The sequence below is a fragment of the Talpa occidentalis genome, unplaced genomic scaffold (assembly GCF_014898055.3).
Source record: "Talpa occidentalis isolate TD23 unplaced genomic scaffold, MPIMG_talOcc4v2.1 talOcc4.15, whole genome shotgun sequence".
Classification (NCBI taxonomy): Eukaryota; Metazoa; Chordata; class Mammalia; order Eulipotyphla; family Talpidae; genus Talpa; species Talpa occidentalis.
Genome location: NW_023601543.1, coordinates 36,435,471 through 36,456,105, shown reverse-complemented (window position 1 = coordinate 36,456,105; position 20,635 = coordinate 36,435,471). Strand labels below are relative to the sequence as shown.

Below are 20,635 nucleotides of genomic sequence, written 5' to 3'. Positions count from 1 at the left end.
AGGTAGCCCCTTGTCTCATGTCTTTTGTACAAATATCTTCTCCCATTCTGTAGATTGCTTTATTGAAAAGTTATATGATGGTTTCTTTGATATACAAACACTTTTTAGTTTCAATGAGCACCTTTTGTTTCCATTTTATTTATTTGTGGCACATGCCCAAGTATTTTACAGCTATGTTTTCATTCAAGTATTTTATGGCGTTGGTTTCTATATCCAAATTTTTTATATGTTTTGGATTGTGGAATACATGTATGCGGAATTAAGTTTGGATCTGGTATCTTTTTTTTTTTTTGGCACAGCGTTATCTGTGTTTCCCAACACCATGCATAGCCATTGCTCTTTGGTCAGAGATTAGCTGCCTGTGTGTTTTCTGTTCTTTTCCAATTGTCTGAGTTTTTGTTTTTAATCCAATACTATACTGTTTTGATTATTGTTGGTGTGTAGTATAGTTTAAAGTCAGTGAGTGTGATTCCTTCATTTTTCTTCTCTCAGGATTTTTTTTTAGTTCTTCAGGATCTTTTGTGGTTCCATAACCAACTCAATTATTGTTTTTTAAATTTATTTGAAGAAAGTCATTTGGATTTTGGCAGAAAATGCTTTGAATCTTTAAATTGTTTTAGGTAATATGTCCTTTATAATGATGTTTATTTTCCAGTCCATGGGGTGACTTTGCATTACATTGTGTCCTCTTTTATTTTCTTTATTAGAGTCTTAAGTTTTCAATATATAGATCTTTCACCTTGTTCATTAAGTTTACTCCCAGGTATTTCATTTTCATGTGACTGCAAATGAAAATGTAGTCTTAATTTCCTTTCTTCTGATACATTGTGTACATATATAAATGCAGTTGGTTTTTGTGTATTGATTTTGTATCCTGCCACTTTATTCATTTATAATTTCTAGTGGATTTTATGTAGACTTTTTCTTTATACTATCATGTCATCTGCAAATAGTGATAATTTTTCTTCCTTTCCTTTTTAGAGGATAGTTATTATATCCTCTTTGAAGATTTGGTACATTTCACTGGAGAAGCTGTCTGGTCCTGGCTTTTGTTCTTTGGGAGACTTATTACTGTTTCAATTTCTACCCATGTGATTGGGCTGTTTTAGCTTTCAATTTCATTTTGGTTCAGTTTTGGAAGATGCATGGAATCTAAAAATTTGTCCATTTCTTCTAGATTGTCCAATTTAATTGCATTGAGATGATCATAGTAGGTTGTTACGATCCTTTGTATGTCTGTGTCATCCACTGTAATTTTGTCTCTTTGATTTCTGATTGTATTTATTTTGGTTTTCTTTATTCTTAGTAAGTCTAGCTGAGGGCTTGTTGATTTTGTTTATTTCTACAATGATTATCTCTTGATTTCACAGATGCTTTCATCTCACTTTCTGTTTTCTATTTCATTTTGGCTCTAACTTTTAAAAATTGCTTCTAATGATTTTCAGATTCATCTGTTCTTTTTCTAATTCCTTCAGCTGTAGAATGAGAAATTTTTCAAATAAAAAGTCTTTATTTACATGGGCCTTTATCGCTATGAACTTCTCTCATAGTACTGTTTGGACTATCCCATAGGATCTCATCACTAGTGTCTCCATTTTCACTAGTCTCTCTTTCTATATATTTTTTTTATTTCTTCACTGACCCAGGAGTTGTTCAGAAGCATTTTATTTAGTCTTTATATGTTTAGGCTTATGTGGGATTCTTTTTATAGTTAATTTCTAGCTGTATACCATTGGCCCAACACTTCATTCAAGGCTTTTGTTTCCTTGATAATTTTCTGTGTGAATGATCTATCCCTTGATCAGTAGTATGTTGAGATCTCTGACAATAACTGCATTTTTGTCAGTATGTTGTTTTAGGTCTATTTATAGTTGCTTTATATAAATTTGTACCTCTGTGTTAGATGCATAAACATTATGATAGTTATATTTTCTTTATTATTTATTTGTTTCATCATAATGTAATATACATTTTTGTCCCTGGTTACCTTTTTATGACTGAAAATCTATTTTATCTGATATAAGAATAGCAGTTTCTATTTTTCTCTGTTATTGGCTTGTAGCGTTTTGCACTAACCTTTCATTTTATACTTGCTTTTTTTTTCCATTTTAAATTTTTTTAAAGGTTTATTTATTTATGCATACAAGAGCTGGGGCACAGGCCAGAGATGCAGCAGGTGAGAGGATTCACCAGAGACAGAGTGGGGAACAGAACAGGCTTACTGGCTGAAATACACTGCTGAAGGGAGCAGTGGGCAAGTCAGGAGAGGTCTGTTGCACCATGTGGGTTGCTCCCTGGCCAGCTGGGGATCAAACTCAAGCTACAGAGGCTGTGGATTGCTTCATAGTGCAATGCTTAACCCCTTGTGCCACCAGGGAGGCCCCTTTTCTTTCAATTTTATTTATTTATTTATTTTTAAAATTATTTTCTCTCAATTTTAAATGGGTTTTTTGCACACTGTGTATAGACAGCTGAAATTTTTTGACGTAATTTGTCATTCTGTGCCTTTTAATTGGTGAATTAGTACCATTCACTTTTATGGTAATTTTGTTATATATGTATATATTGTTTACTGTCTAATTCTTTTTTATTGTTTTGTCATTCTGTTTTTCTTTCCCCATTTTTTCTTTCTGCTTTTCATAAATTGGCTTTCCCTAGTGATTCACATACTTTCTTCATTTCTTCGGTGTGCCTCTGTTCTGTATTTTTTGTTTAGTGGTTACCATGGGGTTATACTGTTATTTTGCTACTTATTTATTTCAAAATAACAGTTATTTCCTACTGTTATTTTGCTCAGGGTTTGTATTTTTTTTTTTTCTTGTAGAAGAACTCTTTAATATTTTTTGTAAGGCAGTTCTGGTAGTGGTAGTTTCCATTAGTTTCTATTTGTCTGGGAAAACCTTTATTTCATCTTCATATTTAAATGATAATTTAGTATGATAGAGTATTCTTAGCTGTGTGTCTTTGTCTTTTAGGATTGTGAAAACTTTTTCTACTGTCTTCTCACCTGAAGGGTGACTGGGATGAAATCTGAGAAAAGTCTTAATTGGGATGCCATTGTAAATTACTTTAATTTTTCCTTGCTTCCTGTAACATTTTCTCTTTCTCTTTGACTTTTGATAATTTACCAATGATGTGTCTTGGTGTGAGTCATTTTACATAAAATTTTGGGTGTTCTTTCTGCTTCCTGGACACTTTACATTGAGGTAAACTAAGAAGAGAAACAAAACTAAATCCACAGTTTGTTACCCATTATACTTTCCAAGAGAGTAGCTATTCTCTTTCTTACTAGTTCTTCCCTCTGCTGTTGTGTCCAAGAAGGAACCCAGTCTGGCTCTTCCTGTAAACTTTTAGATTAATATTTCAGGAAGAGGGATGGTGTGAGAGCAATCCTTGCCCATATAGGTCTGAGAACTCCCAGGTCCCTGGCTGGACTTGCACCCATACTTGACTGCATACACTTTCTGAAACATCCCTCTAGAGAAATTCATCATGCCCCAAAGCACCACATAAGGTTGTGGATGGCTGATTACCCAGACTTTTCCATTGCCTTGTGTACCTACTATCCTGAGCACATTCCCCTTTGCTTCCTCTTCCTCCGTCCCTATACCAAACCACCAACCTTAGTGCAACTCCTCAGTGGTTATTCCTAGGACTCCATGGAAATTCTGGCTCTTCCTTTGAGTTTTATGTTTTATAGTTGCTTTTAGGGGAGAAGGTAATCACCAACCTATCTATTTTGACATGATGTTTCACATATTTTATTCATGTAATATTTTTTGAGTATCAGTTCTAGGCACTATGGGAAGTAGGTTTGGAAGATAAAACAACATATTGAAAATACCTTATTGATGTAGGTGGGCAAAAACTTAATTATAATTGGAGATGGTTTTATAAAGACAACACTTTGTTTTTTTAATTTATAAAGGTTTGATAGCAAAGATGTAAAGGGAGACAAGGTCAACATCTTTCAGGAGCCCTGTCATACCTGTCTATCTTTTGCTAGATTTGTCCTATGTAGAAAATAGACAAAAATTACTTAACATTTAATCCTGTAATATTTTCATCTTTATTAGGCCCACAGAATAACAATATGTACAAAAATTAATGTCATACTAATATTAAAAATGTATGTATTTTTGAGACATAATTTCAAGGATATTAAATAAGTATTGCCATTTCATTTTTTATATTTACTTATATATTTGTATGCCTCAGTTTTTCAAATACTGTACCAGATATCAATGCAATTTCTATCTTTTAAAATGTCTTAGTAGATTTATTTCTGTGAGATCTAATTGGAAAACTTGAGCTATATCAGTGCTTCTTTCATTCTTCATGTATTGTCATAACCAACTTTGGAGATTTTTACCTGACATTTAGTTTTTCCAGTAAGAAATAGGAATATATCATTTCTTGCTAGTCAATTTGAAGCTTTTAATTTGATTATGTTTCTTTATGACACCTCTGTTCAAACTTTCCATTTTATATATTGACTTGCTGCTCTCTGTCAGTAGTTGTAACCATGCTTAAATTCAAATTCAGTGTATTCTAGACTAAAAGCAGAGTCACACATGGGTGTCAGCCATGAGAAAAGCAACAATGAGCCCCCACAGTGATGGGACTGAAGTGGATGGGGTGAAGTAAAGGCCAGCCTAATGGCTAGCACAGCAGGTTGGAAATAGTTTTGTAGGAAAAAGAGCCAGCAGGTTGCTGTCCTGATACAGTCAAATTTATTTGCTGTCTGTGACTATTAGCAACTGCTTTTTACCTGAGCTATTACTTCTTTTTTTAAGTTATCAATAAAAACTTCAATTCATGGGATGTCTGATCTTTTTTTTTTCAAATAATGCAGTTTTGTTACAATCTTTATGAGATGTATTTTACTTTATATGTTAATATCTCAATCTGTATTCTACAGATTTCAGATAATTTTTGAAGGCCTGACACTAAGGATGCAATGTACATTTGAGTTTTGCTTGCTCTAAGATTTCATTTTTAATCTTAAACATTACTTTCATTTTATATAAGCATTTATAGACAATACAGGATCCTGCATTATTTAATTCTTATGCTCAACTTTTACACAATGGAAAATCACAATATTCCTCAATAAGTGACTAAATTTATGTTCTTGTTTTATACTTTTTGCATTTGTGGAAAATGTTCTACAGTAATGAATACAATATTATTAAAAGATAGTTCTCATGGGGGACAGTTACTCATAACTGGGCCCTCATGCAAGAACTTTTTTTAAAAGTTCCCAAAAGCTTACAGTTCAAACTGTTTCTGGAATTTAGTAGAATAAAGTACTTCATGGAAGCTCATTGTTAAACTGAAATCACTTGATATACCTAATGATATATATATGTACACACTCAGAAATACACCAGTCATGATTATCAATGACTCAACATCAAACTGAGTGCAGTTTTGTTTTTTTAAGTTTCAGATACTTATCAATCACTGTAAAACACAATATACCAACATGATTATGTGCATGTAGAAGGGAAGTATGTCCTGGTTAAATGGAAAATTGTGCTGATACCTTATGAAGGACTTTCATTTTAAGCAGGTTTGTAGTGAAATATTTCATGTAGAAGCCTGGGCCTTCTTTCTCCAGTTTGCTGCCATTTACATTCACTGAATAGAACTTGTACTGATCATTGGGATCCAGTTTGTTCCAGGGTATAGGTTTATTATTTTTGTCCCAACTGACATCTGTATTAAATAAAGCCAGTAGGATGCCATACAACATTATTCCAGCACCTCCTTCTCCAGTAAATATAGAGGGGACCAAGCTAGGGTGCTTCTTGACATGACCAATGGTCTGGTGGAGCTTGGTTGTGGGAGAGGCCTTGCGTGGGGAAAGAGAAGAGAGCAAATCTGCAGGATCTGGGACTAAGTCTCTCTGGGTGTACTTTTGAGTAGGCTTCATAGGTATTGGCTTAATTTACTTGGTTAAAAACCTTATGTGTTGAACTCAGGTTATCATTATTAGTGTCAACGTACTACTAGCTAGGGACATAATTATAATTTACTATGACACAAAACAGTGTTCTCTTTAGGAATATGTATTTTCACAGGAATTTGGTTCTTGAGGTCTATTGATCTGAGGCATAAAAACTTTACAATGATTACATGGTGTGGGGAAGCATTGGAACACGGTGTGCTTAGCATTTTGTCTGGCTCCAGTATGAATTTTGGTTGGACTATATTTACCCTTTCGTGAACACTTTGGTTTTTATGAAATACCATGTTTTCCTATTTTGCATATTCTAAGTCCTTACCCACCCTGAAGTTTTCAGTAACTTGATAAAATAAAAGCACATTCATGTTAGTCAAGCAAGGAAAAATTCATGCTATAACTGAATTTCTCTTTCCTTTTCAATATCAAATCATTTATATTCCTTTCATTTCTATTTTAGTATTGTGAAAACTTTATCTGTAAATAGGAAAAGAGGTAATGGTGTCTCATTAATTTTAGTTAGTACTATGAACATGTATGTTTTAATTAATGCATAAAATAAATCCTTATTCCTAAAACTTCTATGAATAGCAGAATGCTAGATTATAGAAATATACATAAGTTTCTTGCCCTCAAGGAATATATCTGGTCGATAATTGATTTAAAAATAATGTGCCTTGAGGATCCTTTGTTTTCTCTTAAAATCTCATTGCTGGCCACTACTATGAACCCAGCTACCCTGTTTTTAGATTCTGAACTTTGAAGACTTTTTGCACTTTTAAATTTGGAAAAATTTTAATGAACTGCTACAGAATGTTGTGTCATGTGTCATAGAGCAGCTGTTTCAATCTTGCCAATCCCAATTATCTTGAGTTTTTTTTTTAAATTTTTTTTAATAGAGGCATGTTTTATTTATTTATTTTGTTTGTTTATTTTGTTTATACACACACTGGGTACAGTCAGAAGCGCGGGTGAGAGAATTCACCAGAGCGGGGAGCAGAGCAGGCAGAAGGACCGAAGTACACTGCTGAGGGGAGCAGCGGGCGGCAGGAGTGGTCCGCGCGCCATGTGGGACCCTCCTCCGGTGGCCCGGGAGCAGCCGGGGATCGAACCGGCACCGCAGAGGCTGCGGGCAGCTTCGCAAACCAGCACTCAACTGCTGCGCCACCAGGGAGGCCCTATCTTGAGTTTTTAAGAGATACAGATTCTTTATTTTTTTAAAGATTTATTTGTTCATTCAAGAGCTGGGGTGCAGGCCATAGATGCATTGGGTGAGAGGATTCACCAGAGACAGAGTGGGGAACAGAACAGGCAGATTGACTGAAATACACTGCTGAGGGGAGCAGCGGGCTAATCAAGAAAGGTCTGCTGTGCCACGTGGGTCACCTCCCTGCCTGGTTGGGGATAGAACTCATGCTGCAGTGGCTGCGGATAGCTTCATAGGTTGCGTCTTAACCCCTTGTGCCACCAGGGAAGACCTGAATTTTGTTCTTCTCATGTTTTTTTTTTTTCTTTTCTTCACATTTTAAGATTGTTACGAATATTGCTTACCACTTTAAAATAGAAAGTCACCAGTCAACTAAACTTGACTTTTAAAGAATGAGAAAAAAATGGAAAAAAAAATAGGCATTCCCTCCCTTACCTATCTCAAAATTTTCTAATGCTTTGAGTGCCTTCAAAAGAACACACAGATGTGGTTTCTGAACTAAAGAAAATTACTGTTGAAGGAGAAAATTGAAACCAGTTGGAAATGGAGAGGGAAAAGCAGAGAAAACATAACTATGGTAGGTTCCCATTGAGCTTAGCTAGCAACAAACCAAATTGAAGTACTCAGTAATATTTTTATGTACATAAAATAAGAGAACTATACTACATGAAATTTAAAGATATGATTCATGTGTTTTTTATAGAACTTAGATTTTCAGTTTATCATAAACCAGTGCTCTCCAAGTGGAGCATTACCAAATATCATAGCTCCTTATGAGCTACCATTCTATCCAGATATAGATGGGATGGTAGAAATTAATTTTACAATTTAGTCTCTTTTGGTTTTATGGTCATCTTACATATGGACTTATGATGAAATCATACAAAAATATATGGGGAACAAACAAGAGACTGTTACCATTTTAGATAAAACCACTGATGCCTGCAGGATTGACATATTTTAAGTAGCATGAGGAGTATTAATGTATTTGATTATGCGAACACTTTGAGAAACAGAATTATTATTCAACAATTACAGTATGGCACTTGTAGGTGCTGTTTTGCAAGGGAAAAATTGAACATTTACTTGCATTTTAGACATAATCTACAAGCATTTAACTCTAGTTCTTCAGAAGTTATACATGTTTACAAGGCTTGTCTAGGTGAGTACATATACCCCAAGCCAGTGCTCCATCTCTAGTTATCTTCATCATCTTACACTGTCAACAATTTAAAAATAAATCAGAACCACTACCTCCTGGTGGTGGGTTTATGTATTCTTATAATCATTATGTACAAACAGTGTTTTCCCAGGTCATAAAATCATAACTATTGTGTGAGAAATATACTTGAATTGGCCTTGTTGCATATAGTCTTTTCTCATTCTTCTCAACTGATCAAGTGATTCCCCAGGGGAAACTTAACTTGTATATGCACTATTTGGGTAGATAGTCCTTGACTGGTGTTTAACCTTCAAAATACATTAGGAATATCATTCATTGAAACTTAAGTTGTCTTTTTTCCAATAAGCTCAGACATTTTACAGACATAATGCTGTATGATAACCAATAGTTTGTTTTTGTACCATTGCTGTTTTTGCCTGTGAAGGAAATATTTGTGCAGATATTTACTATTTTCACTGCAACTTGACTATCTTTAATAAATTATAAATGGCCCATATAAAAATGAATGTGTTCACATTAGTAACAAGAAATATGGGTATCATAATAAAATATTGAGAAGCTGAAATGCATGAAGTTTGCTGAAAGCAGTGACTCTTTGAGGCCCCTACCACTCATAACATGTAAGCATGTTTTTGAAATTTTGCTTATCTAAATTTCACTTAGTATGTATGTTCCCTGAGGTCTCTAGGGCTATGCCACCATTTGGTGTTTGTCACTTAGTTCCTCCTCTGACTGTCGATGGTGCCACTTTAATTCACAGAGCATTTCTGACCTGTGCACTCATATGTAAGAGACATCTTAGTGATGAAATCATTTTCTATTTTTGTTTTTCCATTCATTTTTTTATTGATAATATATTTACATGGTTCATAGTATAAGAGGCATAAAAATAGTGCAACATGAAATTTCTTCCCCTCACCACTGGTACTTAGTGACTCAGTTACTTCCCTGTAAGTACCTAATTTAAATTTCCAAGACACTTTTTTTTGCATATACCAGTAAATAAATGTAAATATTATTCCCAATTTTATCTATAAATGGTAGCATGCATGGTCCTATAGTCTTTGTTTTATTTAACAATATTGAATATCATTCCATAAAGAGCTTCCTTAAAAGCAGTATAATAAGTGGGTCCACTAGTGTTCACTCAAGCAGAATTCTATTGATGAAGTTTTGGATCATTTCAAATCTTTTGTTAATATAAACAACTCCCAGTGTACCATAATTTATTATATTTCTCTCTAGTGGATGCATATTTTCAATTTACTTTTAACAATAATGAATTCATGACTACATAAATAATTTTCCTCAAAAGATTGTATAAATATGTAGGATAAATTCCCTGGTCAGCTTTGCTAGAGGTCTATGATATCAATTTCTTTGAAGAAACAGTTTTTGTTAATCTTTTGGACTTTTTATTTGAATTGCATTTATATCTAAATTGATTTTTATTTCTGTTCTTTTTTTTTCTTTTTTTGTTATTGCTTATTTTAATATTTTATATAATTCTTACATCATTTTTCATTATTTCTGTTCTTTTGCCTTTTGGGTTTGCTTGTTCATTTTCCAATTCCAATTGACATGAGCGAGGTTATTTATTTTAACCCTGTTTCTTGATGTGAGCCTGTATTGCTCTCTGTTTCCCTCTCAGTATTGCTTTTTCTCCAGTCCATAAATTCTGAAAAGTTGTGTCCTCATTAACATCTGACTTGAGGTATTGTTTTGATTTCTTCATTAACCCAGTAGTATGTCAGTAGTGTGTTCAGTCTCCATGTATTAAAGGATTTCCCTGCTTTCTTTTGGTAGTTGATTTCTTGTTTGATACTTCCATCGTCTGAGAAAATGCTAGGCATGACTTCAATCTTTGTGAATATTGATATTTATTTTGTGACCTAGTATTTCATCTATTCTGGAGACTGTCCTATATGTGCTAGTTTTGGAAGATTCACTGTCCTGTAAATGTCTAGTAGGTCAATGTGGTCTAATTCTTTCTTTAAGCTGACTGTGTCCCTGTTTATTTTCTATCTAGTTGATTTGTCCATTGGTGAAAGTGTAGTGTTGAAGTTCCCTGCCACAAATGTGTTTTGTTTTTGTTTTTGTTTTTTTTTTTTTCCCAATGTCTGCTTCAGAGTTAATAGAGTTGCACAGAATTTTTCAGTACTCTTTCATTTGGTGAGTGTACATTGATGCATGTTATATATTCCTGATATATTGTTCCCTTAATCATTATATAGTGTTTCTCACTGTCTCTTATTAAAATTTAACTGGAAATCTATTTTGTCTGATGAAAGTAAGGCTGTCCCTGCTTTCATTTGTGTTCCATTCATTTGTAATATTGTTTTTAGCCCTTTTCTTTGAGCCAATGTTTATCTTTAGAGCTTATGTGTGTCTCCTGCAGATAGTGGAAGGTTGGATTCTGTTTCCTGATCCAACCATATAGTCTGTATCTTTTAATTGGTGAGTTCAGTTCACTTATGTTTGGAATGGTTGATATATGAAAGTCTGTGTTGCCATTTTGTCTTTAAATTTTGTGGTTCAATCTACTTCCTTTTTTGGTTCTTTGTTTATTTTCCTCTCCAGTTTAGATGAACTCCTATCAATATTTCTTGGAGGGATAGATTAGTGTTTGCAAATGCCTTTGTTTTCTCTTTGTGCAAAAAAAGCCCTTTTTTCTCCTTCATAGCTGAGGGAGAGATTTGCAGGATAAAGTATATTTGACTGGCAGTTTATATCTTTAAGTATTTGGGACATATCATCTACTCTCTCTATTTTCCTGTAACGTTTGTTTAGAGAAGCCCGATAGTAGTCTGATCAGGGTGACTTTATAGGTTATCTGCTTCTTCTCCCTTGCCAGCTTCAATATTAATTTTTTGTTGACCTCTTGGAAGTTTCTCTACTCTATGTATCATTGTAGGTCCCATTTTGTTCTGGTTCCCTGGGATTCTTTAAGCTTCCTGGATTTGTATATTTAGTCCCTTCTCTACATTTGGGAAGTATTCCTCTATTATTTCTTTAAATATGCCTCCCCCCACCACTTTGTTTTTTCCTTTTACCCTTCTGATATTCCTATTATCCTTTTGTTGCATTTCCTCATGTAGTTGGATGCTTCTCAGAATATTTCTTCTTTTTTTAAACTTTCTCTCATTTTCTACCCAAGTTATTTGTTCATTTGCATCTTCAAGTACACTGATTCATTGTTCTATTTGATCTATTCTACGTCCATAACATTTTCCTGAATTTTTCCTTTTCTGTATTTCTCTTTTTACATCCGTAGCTCCATTGTTATCTTAGGGAGAGCTTCATCTTCTATCTTCTGTTCATCGATTTTATTTTTAAGGATATTCTTTTGTTTTCAAGATTTTTCTCAGGTTTCTTCTAGTTCTTTATCAAGGCAATTTTAAATGCTGTATCTGATAGGAAGAACAAATCTTCCATCTCTTTGTGATTAGGTTCTGGAGATTTATTCACTCTTAGTGTTGTGGTATTCCCCTTAGGACTCATTGGGCCATTTTCTGTGTTCTTTTCTCTCCATTATTTGGTTTTGGGCTCTGCTGCTGGGAAGCTGCTTTGGGGTTTCTGCTAAATCATGGGTTCTCCCCCAGCAGAGGGCACGTGTCTCTCCAATCTGGGTTTGGGTGTATGAGTGGGTAGGGATATCGTGGAATGAGGGGACCTGACTTGGCTCTGGCTGCTCCCTCAGCAGTGGTTTGGTGGGCTCACTGGTCTGGGTGCAGGAAGGTGTACAGACCATAATTAACTTTTCTTTCATGGTATAGCAAAAACAGTAATGTTGGTACTTTTAGAAAGTAGTTCTGGAGAAGGACCTGATCTAAATTGCAAAATAATTCAAGCACCTAATCTTTTCCAAGCATTATTTTAGTTTCTAGTATACACCAGTGAATGAAACAATCATGCATCCCTCTTTTTAACAGAGTGTCCATCAAAGTTGAAGGTAAACACAATAACAAATAAGACATGTACTATGTCAGATAGTGATAATCCTGAGAAGAAAAATGAAGCAGAAAAAAGAGGGGAAAAGAGTACCATGCCAAGAAATAGGAACTGATATTTTGAACCAAATCATCAGGCAAGATCATTCTGAGAGTGACATTAAATAAATGCCTGACAGAAGTAAAGAAACACCTGATGACATAACATTCAGTGCAAAGGCTCTAATTTGGAAGTTGGTTTGGTATATTAGAAGAATAGCAAGGAAGCTAGTATGGTTAGAGTAGTATGTATGATAGGAAAGTAGTAGGAGATGAAGTCAAATTAGCTAAGGAGGGTGTATATCATAAATTAAGATATTTTAGGCTATTCTAAATAGTTTTTTTTTTCTTACTCTAAATAATATTGGAAGCCATTGGAGAGTTCTGAATACAGGACTAGGGCTAATCAATAGGATAGCATGCAGAAAGCCAAAGACTGAGTGGATACTGGTTATTAGATTGTTGAAATAATTTAGAAGTAAGGCTTGAGACCCTTAGGTATGAGTAGAAAGTAGAAGAGATAAAAAGTGATCAAAGACTGAATTTGCCAGAGGGATGTGGCCAATGAGTCAATGGTGAGATTCCACTTTTTTTTTTTTCCTTTTTTTTTGCTTTAAACAATTAGGGTTTAGTTGCCATTTGTTAAGATAGAGTAGACTGTAGGAGGAGCAGGTTTAATGGTAAGATAGGAGGAATTTAGGAATTTGGTTGGGGATGTGCTAAATTTGAGAAGTTTATTTAGACAACCTCCAAGTGGAGTTATAGAGGACATGGGTTTTTTTTTTTTTTTTATTAGAACAGTTTCCCAGTATTATTTCATTTGAATAAAGGCCTGGAGGAATCTATACCACTGACCATGTATACTTGCTTAGATATACCTAAAACCGTGACTGAAAAATCCTTCATTGTCAAGTTGAGACCCTGACTACAATTACTTCAGGGTGTTATTTTCTTCAGTTTTGCTCTACAAGTTTTACTTCCTTCTGCATTAAAATGCATTGTATATAGGACTCCTGCCATTCTGAGGTAGACCACATTAAGGGGAAAAAATAAAAGCCTTGACAAGTCGAATTCCCAAACTATATTCTGTCCCTACCCCAGGACTTAGAAATTGACAAAAATTCAATGTAACAGAAGGTTCTCTGAGTGTGGGGGATGGCTGGAAAAATATCATCCCATAGTTTAAAAGCCAGAGCTTACCTGTGAGTGAAGGAATTAACTATAGTCTGAATAAGGAAATTTACACAGGTTAAAGATTAACAGGAAGAGAACTACAGCCTCATTTGTCAAATACCAGGTTGAAGTAAGAGCCATACTTCAGTTTAGTTATTCAAATTTTCACTTCAAACAAGGGAAAATTTACCTACAACCTCTAAAACACCTTTATTTGTCCTTCCTAAAATATATATTATTCACTAAGCTATTGAAGCCCTGTTGAAAATATACAACATTAGCTATGCACATTGTTAAACATAGTGTTCTGGTGACATTTAGCAGTGTTCAGTAATTGGCTTAATGAACAGGTGTACAAGTATATTAGTTATGCAGATGTTAATTTGCAGTAACATGTGCCTCCTGTTTTGTTGTTTTTTTTTTTTTTTTTTTTTTTTTTTGGGAGGGGGACGGTTGTTGAGAGTGCCTTGTCTAAACTACAACCAGTAAGATTTGTTCCTTAATTAGGAAATCATTACAAAGTATGTGTGTGTGATTCCTACCATTAGAACCATTAGTCTTGTTTAATGTGCTTTAAACCTCGGGAATACTCCTGGTAATGCCATTCCTATGGCTTCAGGTACTATGCAGGTGTCAGAATGAAATCTACCTTTCTGTGGGTTACCATACTTAGTGCACAGCTGTAGGCAAGTCAGAAGTTTTACAGCTGCAATATACAGCATGTAAAAGGAGATGGAAATACAGTCTTATACTGAATATTGCATCAATGTTCGCTCTCAAATTTTGATAAACAAATGTGTTATTCCTCACAAAATAGAGTAAAGAACAATTGGAAATAAATTGTGGCTACTCAGAGGAAAAAAATAAATAGCAGTTGCTTATCAACCATAGATTAATATTTACTTGTGTTTTTTATTATTCTCTTCCATGTTGCTTCTGATTCTTGTCTACACTAGATCCTGGGATTTCCAAAACTATTTACAAACTGTTTAAAGTGATGAATATAGTTACGTTATTTAGTCATAACATTTTTATGTTGAAAAACCTAGAAATTTACAAATGCTAATATATCAAATACCCAAGTACCAGCCACTGAGAATGAATAACTGTGAACACTTAGTCATATTTATTACTGATCTTTGTTTTTTAAAAATTGAAACATTAGAGATAACGTTGAGTTTCAAAGGTTCTACTTATTCTAGTATCACTTCTCCCCTGAAGGCAAGCAGTTTTTGCCTTCTGATTACTGTTTTTATAATTTTAATATTATATGTATATCATATATTATAAATATTATGAGATTGATTTATTTTTAATTTATATGAATGCTATTTCACTACATGCACTGTTTTTTTATTCAACATTGTATTAGAGATCAATATTGAAATATTAAGTGTAGTACAGTCAGTATAAATACTGTATTGTATTCCATAATATTAATATACCACAGGCTCTCTGTTTCTTAACCCCTAGCATGTGTTTTTTTTCCAGTTTTTGTGCTGTTACAAACATTACTAAAGTGAACAATTTTCTTGTCTCATTGACTGTTTCACCTGCTATGTGTAGACATTTAAATCTTGTATATCATTGTATGTCCATAGTGGGTGTTGAATATATAATTTTCTGGAAGAATGAAAGGATGGGTAGCAGTGATAACAACTTTAAGAATTAATCTTTCTCACTGGAATTTTGATAAAGCAGTTACAAAAATATTCCTATGGTTTACGGTTACTTGTCACTATGTAAATAAATATTACCCATTTAAAATATCTAAATATTTGCTACAAATTTCAAACATCTTGTCACATGTTCTATTTATCTATTGGGAGAGTAGAAATTAATTGGGGATTTCTTAACATTGCCTAAACTAGATTTGGGAAAGGATATAACAATGTACATTTATGCTGATGAGCATCCCTCCGTTGTAAGAGAATAAATTTATAGTACAATTTTATGTAAAAATCAATGTATTAAAAGAAATAGAAGAATGCTCAGTGGGCATTTTACTTTAGATAATTAGTATCTGGATGTAATAACTTTAATAATAATACAAATGTCTTTATTATTACATTATCTTCCTACTGACTGCATTTTTTAATGTTTCATTATAATTCAATCTATTAGCATTGCCAATTTAAGCACTCAGATTAACTCATTGGATTCAAACCCTGTGGCTATATGGTTTTTCATTTACTCAGGAAGAGATCCCTTTTGACTGGAGACCTCAATATGAAATTGAGGGTCATTGATGAGAACATCAATTTTTGAAGATTTTTACTGAAATGTAAAAAATCTTCTTTGATATCACCTTCTTTGATATCACTGAAATAATATCACTGATATTATTTCAAATAATTGTGGAATTGTTATAGGACAGAGAGAGGGGCAGCCCAAACCCCGCAAACCTGCCTATTCTAAATGGGTTCTGCCATCCGCCGCATCAACACAAAACATATGAAACTTTAATGGGAAGGAACTTTAATAAAACTAGGAAACAATACAGGAAAGGCAAAGAGTCTAGTTTCTGAATGAAGCACCCAAAGTTACCTGTCCCCTCGTGGGTAAAAGTCCATCCATATGGGAATGGCCCAGAGCAAGGCCCCAAAGCCTGCCACAAGTCTAAAGCATCTTCCAGTGAGGACCACAGAAAAGGGTCAGAAACAACCAGACAAGCCTGGAAGGAAAAGAGCAAAATCAACATCAAGATGAAAGCTGCCATTGTCACCTCCCCATGGGTCTCACCCACATCTGTGTCACCCAGTCCACGACCAAAAGACAAGCGCAGTTTCTTCACGTGTCTCTAGGCTCCATGTGCCTCCTCCAGGTCTCCTGGCTCCATCCTGCTTCCTTCCTCAGTCTCTTCTGCAGCTTCTTCTCTCCCTGCTCAGCTCCACCCTCCCTTGGGTGGGGCAGGAAACCTGGAACCTCCCCCTTTCCTGGGGACCACCCTGTTACAGAATGATTATAATTTAATATGTTTTAATTTAAATTCCATGTTTTATTGTTAAGGGAAATTTTAACATGAAGTGCTATTTCAGCAAATTTTTAAGTGTAAATTTTTAAGTGCACAATCCATTATTGTTACCTATAGGCACAGTGTTGTACCACACCTGTCATCCATTATGTGTATGGTAGGATTTCCTTCTTTTTTAAGGCTGAATATTGTTCCATTATAAGCATTTACCACATTTTCTTTATTATTCATTCTTTGCTAGATGTTTAGATTATTTCCCTATCTTGCCTATTGTGATTAATATTCCAGTAAGCATGGGAGTGCAAATAATTACCTTTCAAGGTCCTGATTTCAGTTCTTTTGGATATAGGTCCAGAAGTAGGATTGCATATGGTAGTTGTATTTTTAATTTTTGAGGAACCTCTATACTGTGTTCCATTATGACTTCATGGTTTTCACATTCGTACCAACTGAGTATAACTTTCCAATGTTTCCACATCTTCACCAACACGTATCTTTTTGTTTTTTGCTAATAGTCTTCTTAACAGATGTGAGGTTATTTGCATTTCTTTCATGATTAATGATAAAGAGCATGATTTCATACACTTGTTGTTCATTGTATGTCTTCCTTGGATAAATATCTCTGTAAGCTGTAATCAAGCTATAGAATTGTCAATCTTGAATTCAGTTATAGAATACTTAAATTTTGTAAGCATTTGGAACATATACACAATAATTGTATCCTAGGGCAAGTGATATGTATAGTCATGAAGGCAGGAAATTTTTACATGTAAAATCCTCAGTACTATCTGGGTAATTTTTATGTATCACTGCTACTCTCCAAATTCTCTATTATTTAAGTCCATGGTTGTGGATCACTAAGCAATGCCTTTAAAAACATGAAGGATGAAGACATTAATAGCCATTGACCAATATCTGTGGATCTGGGTAAAAACATTTCTGAAAGCCTGTGTATTTAAGGAGCTATTTTAAAACATGATTTTTTTCTGTGGTTCATAAAATGGCAGAGCGCACTCATGAGATCCTTACCCTTTCTTGAACCCAGGACAAAGCCATCTTGCATAGTACAAGGAAAATATATTAAGATTCAAAAGACAGAATTGCAAACTGTAGATATTTAAGCCATTAAGTCTTAAACTGCTTGTTCATTTGGAAAAGGGAGAGGTAAATATATATTGTAATGAAATAATACAAAAATATGAAGTCATTAAATGAGCATTTATGTATGCGTGGGTTAGTCAGGAGTCCATTAGTTTGCAAAATAATATTACTGCATTCTTTACATTAAAAATTGACAGTTTCCTCGACTATTTGATTGACTGGGTTAAAGTTTCTTAATGATTCTAGAAATAATTTCAGTTTAGTTCAGATAATTTTTTATTGACAAAAGGAATGACTTTTGGACTGCCATGCATTTATACAGAGTTGTGTTAAGCTCGGAGTGGCCTGAATTAGAAAAAAATGCTTTTTTTTTGCATAGGAAATACTCCTCTTGGGACATTAGTGCTAATTTTTTTAAAGATTTATTTATTTATGTATACAAGATCTGGGGTACAGGCCAGAGGTGTGAGGGATGAGAGGATTCACCAGAGACAGTAGGGAGCAGAACAGGCAGATGGACCTAAATACTCTGCTGAGGGGAGCAGCGGGCAAGTCAGGAGAGGTCTGCTGTGCCATGTAGGTAGCGCCCTGGTTGGGAATCGAACTCATGCTGCAGTGGCTGCGGACAGCTAGGTTGTGTATTAACCCCCTGCACCACCAGGGAGGCCCCATTTGTGATAATTTTAAAACAAATATATTAAAAGTCATTTTTCTTACAGTGGAAGTAATAACTGGGTAATATTGAGTAACCATGACAAACAACTTGTCATCTCTTGTAAGGTCATGATTTCAAATATAATTTTTAGTCTGCTTAGATTCTGCATCAATTTAGATTGATCATTCTGATAAAGCTTAGAATTGACTTAGTAGTTTATTCAGGCTGTTTAATATCTCTGACTTTTTGTAGTAAGCACATTTAATTTTCTATATTTTCTATCATTAATACAAAGGGGATCTTAATGAAGGTGGCAATATTTTGTTGTACTCTAAAAAAAAATGTCTGGAAAGTTTTCCAGGTGTTGATATCTGTATATACATATGTTAGCAAAGATTTGCTATGTTTGTGTGTTGCTTTTTCTCCAAAAATTTGTAACTCCTTTGTGACCTGCTTGACAAAGATCAGGTGAATTAAGAGAGTAAAATAATTATTACTTCAAAATGAATTTATATTTTTAACAGTAATAAGAAGTAGCATGATTATGACCATAAGATTTAGTGATGAAGTTTAAAAGCATGAGATTGGGGGCAAGAGCATATCACTCTACTTGATTAAACAAAATGTTGACTTTATTTTCTGATATATTTTCATAGTCCCACTACCTTAAAAACACTTTTTTTATATATTAAATTATCTGGCAACACTGGAGTGTAACAGAGGGATCTTTATAAAAGAGGAGGTTCCATGTTTTCTGCCCTACATCTTGAAGGGCAGATCTGAGCAACAAGGGGTGCTTTGAAACACAAAAGAGACACTTAGGGAGGATATGAGGAAAGACACACTGGAGACACACAGAAAGGAGAAATGTGAACAAGCAGAGCTTGCTTGCCCCTCAGCCTTGGACTTGCACCAGGGACTTGGGGAACAAGGAGCCACATGGAAGAGACCTGTAGAGACACTTGGAAGAGACACGTGGGTGAAAGATTTGGGGAGGCTGATTATGGCAGCCATTACTTTGATTTTTCCTTTGATTTTGCTGTTTCATTCCAGATTTGTGTGGGACCTTCTGCCCCTTTCCTATGGTTCTCTGCCAGAAGGTGCTTTAGACTTGTGGCAAGTTTTCAGGCCCAGTAGCCCTGCTTTGGGCCAACCCTGTTTGGTTGGGCATTTACCCATGAGGGGATGAGTAACTTGGGGTGTTTCCTTGGGAAACTATATCCTTTCTTCTCTTTTTATGCATAAACATGCTATTAAAGACCCTACACATTAAGAGTATGCTTTGTCTTTATGCAGCATGTGGCAGAATCCCTTTAGGGTGTACATGTTTGGGGGTCCCAGGGTACCCCTCAGTCTGCCTGCTACATGAGTATAATGGTAGCTGTATAATTTCTGTATAAGTGGGGTTAGAGGTTTAACATAAATCTTCATTTTCATAGTAAAAAGACTCTTTTTACTTTTTTTTTGGGGGGATAGCTTATTTTGGAGGCAGAATTAATGAAACATATGGGGGGAGGTACGGAAACGACTGCCCAGCACTGCAACTCCTTATAGTTTCAGGTCTTTTTATTGTTTCCAACCAGAAAGTTCATTTCTGAATAAAGAATATGTTAATCTTTTCTTATAAAAAAAGCAGATAGTACTAGAAAATAGTGACAGAGACCAAGCTTACTTACTCAAAAGACCATGTGTTTGCTGTTCATTCATTCTGTGTGTGAAAATGGGTGCTACTGTTGTACACAACTTGCAAATGGTTCATATCTATTCTTTAAAGCAGTCTCAGCAGGAATTTTATATGGCAGGCTCTTTAGCAGTAAAAGTTACCTTAGATACTTTAAAGCAATTTTACTGAATTAAATACATTTCTATTTCAGCATATTTTAGGACAAATGCATGTCTGTCTTTTTCCTAAATTAGTCCAAATTAGAGAGCTTTTACTATATGTTTAATTCTAGTGCTGCTGTAGGTAACTGGTAAAGGAGTAATTAATGCTGCACATTAGGTAAGAAGCAGCAATTGATTTTTGGTTCTATTTGGCTTATCTTTTCAGCTTAAGTGCTGATATTATTTAATTTGCAGGGAAACCTGGAAACAGGTCTATATTTTTATGTTCATTCTCTTCCTTGAACTAATGGAATAAACACATTTATTGATTTTGGAATGAGTTTTATTAATGTAGTTAATATGCCTTACTAATGTCATTCCATGTATTTGTTGTTAGTACCATTGTTGTTTATGAATCACCAAATTTCTTTCAGTTCCAAAGAATACAGAAGCTTCAGAAGAAAAGAAAACTATGCCTGCAAAGAAGAAAATAAAAGAATTGAGAGTTTTGGATGCCAAAACAGCCCAGAATCTGTGTATGTGATATTTTATGCCTAAGGG

At 34.5% G+C, this 20,635-nt stretch overlaps 1 protein-coding gene across 1 annotated transcript in view; it reads left to right on the top strand.

Annotated features, from left to right (window-relative positions):
• Positions 1-20,635, top strand: part of LOC119245581 (protein diaphanous homolog 2) — a 711,837-nt gene that overhangs the window by 516,236 nt on the left and 174,966 nt on the right. Inside the window, exon 16 of the mRNA XM_054695882.1 lies at positions 20,509-20,610. Coding sequence (XP_054551857.1) covers positions 20,509-20,610 — 102 coding nt within the window. The remainder of the gene's footprint in view (positions 1-20,508; positions 20,611-20,635) is intronic.